The sequence below is a fragment of the Thermobia domestica genome, chromosome 18 (assembly GCF_964235325.1).
Source record: "Thermobia domestica chromosome 18, izTheDome1.hap1.1, whole genome shotgun sequence".
Taxonomy (NCBI): domain Eukaryota; kingdom Metazoa; phylum Arthropoda; class Insecta; order Zygentoma; family Lepismatidae; genus Thermobia; species Thermobia domestica.
In genome coordinates, this window is record NC_137471.1 from 44,767,283 (window position 1) to 44,771,647 (window position 4,365).

General features: G+C 33.7%; 1 protein-coding gene across 4 annotated transcripts in view; it reads right to left on the reverse strand.

Moving 5' to 3' along the window:
• Syn1 (Syntrophin-like 1) overlaps positions 1 to 4,306 on the reverse strand; it is a 449,556-nt gene extending 445,250 nt beyond the window's left edge. For all 4 annotated transcript variants that reach the window (XR_014129212.1, XM_081746459.1, XM_081746458.1 and 1 more), the window contains exon 1: positions 3,228 to 4,306. Coding sequence is in view for 3 of the 4 variants with exons in the window: in XM_081746459.1 (XP_081602585.1) it covers positions 3,228 to 3,669 (442 nt within the window). In the remaining variant the exon portion in view is untranslated. The remainder of the gene's footprint in view (positions 1 to 3,227) is intronic.
• Positions 4,307 to 4,365: the final 59 nt, after the last annotated feature.

A 4,365-nucleotide genomic window follows, 5' to 3' on the forward strand; every position in this document is an offset into this window, starting at 1 on the left:
TCAATACCCAAAGAGATTATACTACAAAAGCAACTTCTTTTTTTATATGTTTATAAATGTTTCTTTTGTGTATTTTTTTTATAGTTTGTTTTTATTGTTATGCAATTGCAATGAAAGAAAAATTCTAAATATTGTTTCCTATTAATAAGGTTTACTATTGATAAAATACATCGAAATGGCCGTACTTTTATGGGAGGGGGTCATACAAACCCCACGAGAGGCATTTATTGAAATCAGAAGGTGGACTCAAATAACTCACATCTTTATTCACTTTCCTTACTGATATGCAAATTAAGTTGTTGGATTTGTTTAACTTGGACTAATAAAAGTCGTAGTGAACTAACTTGGAGTAAATTAGTTCTGTACTCTGCTGTATTCTGAAATTGTTTATATGTAATTCTGTATAATGATTTCACTTGTGCAACTGTTTATGTTTTTGTCCTTCTGAAATGACTCTTGACAATTATATTAACAAGTATGTAAAGATCAATACAACGTATTTTTATCAGGAGTCCTTTGTGAGTAACCCCTTCCGCTTTAAGTTTAAGTGACCCCCTCCAGCATAACCCAGATGCTGCATATTAAGACCAAGACGAAACAAACATATTTCTGTCCATATACGATATAAATACATAGATAAAATTATTTAAATTTAAAAAAAAACTGACCTAAACCAAAATAAATCAGCTTTAAACCAAAAAACAGGTTTTTTTCAATAAAAAAAAACATGGATTTTGCCAACCCTGGCTTTAAGTACACTTACGGACTAACAAAACTTAAAACAACTCCTTTACCTTTAATCACATAAAAGAATTACTACACAGATTCGATGATCCTCCTCTTTCCCCCCCCTTGGGATGACATGTTATCTAAAATTATCTGGGATTCCTATGGTTAATTATTCCTGGTTTAACATTAATACATTCTATGAATCTTGTGTAATGGTGGTTCTGTTATAGTAAACTCATCTCCGGTTTGATTGCAAGTCATGTTAATTTGTGATGGAAAATAAAATGTCTGTTGGTTCTCCCCTTTCTTTACTAACATTCTAACTCTCAACTAGGGTTGCCAACTCTATATATATAAAAAAAAAAAGCACCCCCTCAAAATTCCCTACGATATAGGTCTTAATGTGAAGTATCTTTGTTCGGACCCATCTATAGTAAGGAAATGTACTATCATGAACAAAAGTGTATTAGCATCTGTATTCTGCATATCGTTAATACATTCACTAAACCGAAATCGGCATTGGTCATTTTATTGTATTTAAAAGTAACTGCCACTTCTTTAAAATTATCGGAACAGACGAAGAAAAGTATATTAATCCCTACGTGAAAATTTTGGATTTGGAAAATGAAATTTATTCTTTAAACTTGTACTTCAATTACTGGTACAGGAAATTGCTTTAAGAAGTCCTTCTTCACTCTCAATAAATGTGTAAAATTCCTTATAAATAAATTTCAAATTTTCCCTGATACAGTCCCTGTCATCTCTTTAAAATTATCTACACAGATGATGGTGAAAGATGACAATTTGGATTTACAGAATGAAAGCTACTTCTTAAATCTATGCTTCGAACTAGATGAAATTGCTTTGAACTATATACAAATTAAATTTAAAAAAAAAAAAAGTCATAAAGGGACTGGTAAGAAGTTTGTCCGGTCACCAGCTTTAATCAAAATAAGGGCAATATTTCCAGCCAGGCCGGTCAGAAACAGGCCAGTTGACAACCCTACTTTCAACCAATATTCAACAGCATTCATAACCAGTGGCGACTCGTAACGAAATTTACATTGGTGATTAATTAGAATTTTATCATCTGAAACTAAGGTAAGAAACTTTACCTGGTGCTAAGCCTTGTACCTAAGAATTAGTACATTCAGTTATACGTTTCGCCTTCGTTCGTAGTGAGAAAAAGTTTAATCTTAACCGATGTAAATTCTCTCAAGAATCACCACTGTTCATAATCTGTCATCTTTCGCTACACGTCAAAATTGAAGTTATCACATACGAAATATTCTAATTAGCGGGTTTGTGTCCCTATTTGCGCACTGATAAGGCAACAGACACTAAAACACATCCATAATATTCTATGCACAGACTAAAACATTTCTGAAAACACATCTCAATCTACGATATAGCAAACCTCATGCATTCAGGAGACAAGCAACGTAAGTTCACAAACAGGCTAGTTACAATTACACATATAAGTACTCAGTCAAGTATGTTAACTGTAAATACTGTTTCGAAAAATGCATTTGATTATTTCGATTATTTTTTTCTGTGAACCAACCTAGTCCTTTGGTTCATTTCATAAATAATGCAAAGACGCTTAATACAAAAAGGCTGAGTCATAAAATCTAGAGATGACAATTTGTGCATAACAGAATGGTGAGAATGTTTGTCCGAGCAAGCCAAGACTCGCTTGCGTTAAGTACAAAATGTAACCTAAATTAAGGAGCATCGAACTATGATCTACGACTCGCGTGGTCAATTGTAACATCAAGGCACACGCGAGGAGTCTCACTCCGCAATATTTATTTATAGGCCTATATCTTAATTTTAATGTATATTTTGTTCTGAAGCGATATTAAACTGTTTCATATTTTCTATGTAACGTTTGTGACAATTGCACATATATATTTTACAGCACGAACTCTTTTAACAGTTCTAAGAAAACTAAAATTTCTCTATCCGCGGCGCGTGCAAAGGCGGGTTAATAAAACCAATGAGATAATGGAATTACATGTTGCTGTGCTTTTCGCCCAATCGTATAATCGATTCCAGTCTGGTTTAAATATTTCAAGGACTGAAATCCATTAAAAGAAAACTAAAGTTTACATTGAAAAGTGAAGTTTAAAGTAACTTACGTTATAATATGACATTTAACTGTTTCTAAACAGAATACACTTTCCTGCAAATTGGCTAAATTAACTCTTACTGAGAACTTTAAATATTACGCTGGTTCTATCTACATTCCCAGGAAAAAAAATAAAGTAAAAATCCGGACGATGACTAAATAATAGTAGAATCATCAACGGCTGAAAAAGTAATTAGACGACATAAAATCAAAGCACTCAAATTTTATACTTTCTCGTTTTAAAAAAATCTTACGGTGTCTTTGCATTATTTACATGTGAATAAAAACTAGGTTTTGATCGGGTCTTAAACTTCTTCTATTTTAGTCGAGCTTTAAAGAATCTAATGAAAATATTTGGCAGACCTACCTTCTAACTCAACCACTTTTCCAGCTCGCTTTAATGCACGGACGGCTTCATCGTGTGTTGCTTCCCGTAAATCTTCCCCATTTACAGATAAAATTGCATCCCCGACATACAGCTGCTCCGTTTGATCCGCAGCCATTCCTTTAAAGATTTTGGAAATAAGGATCGGCATTTTATTCTCCTTGCCCCCTTTAATTGAGATACCCAAACCATTGTTATCGGACTTCACGACGCGTACAATTCTCTTTTGATTAGCCACCGATTCTGGCACGTCTGTGTTATCTAATCCAGAATCATTTATTCCATTTACGGTCGTAGAATTTTCACAGCTCTCGTCCAAACTAATGCTTAAGTAGTCATCTTCTAGAGTGACAAACACGCGATACCACTGGTTACGAACATTTGTCTCTAATATACCAGATCGTCCATAACCAACACCTGCCATTTTCAAGTCAATTAACAATGTAAGTACAAGGGCGCATTTATTAAAATAACTAAAGTTCAATTTTCATGTTTTCAGCATCTAAATAGTTATTTTGAATCCTTACAGCTATTAAACTATGTCTCAAATTGCCAGTTTCTTTCAACACTAAGCATGAAATTAATTCAAGGTCTAAAATTAAATTGTCATAAAATAATCACCGGTATCCTATTCATATACACCTTTAACAATGTACACTTGCGATCTTCTACAATTCTTTTTAGGCCTTGAATTTGGTTTTTTATAAAAATATAAAAAATGAATTAAGAACAAGACACACGTTTTCACATTATACAAATTGTGAGTAAGCTAGTAGCACATCAACAGTGTGTTTATGTGCTGTCAAAATAGCGGAACTCCACAAATTGACAACACTCCAAAGAATATTCAGCGTTTATTATTGAAATGTTCACTTCCGTAATCAGCTTAGCTTAATACCGATAAAAGTACTTTTTGATGCGCGATATTCAATCAATGTCTCCAGAAATACATTCATAAAACAACACTTAGATTATAACTAATAACACATTCCTATATCCTTCACTCCTTTCCACCACCTCCTCACATACCACTGTGACTGTGTCACCAACTCATTACTACGCCTTCTTACCACCCCACCACGGAAGCTACTCTTGATCGACGCTAACGACTCCAAACGGC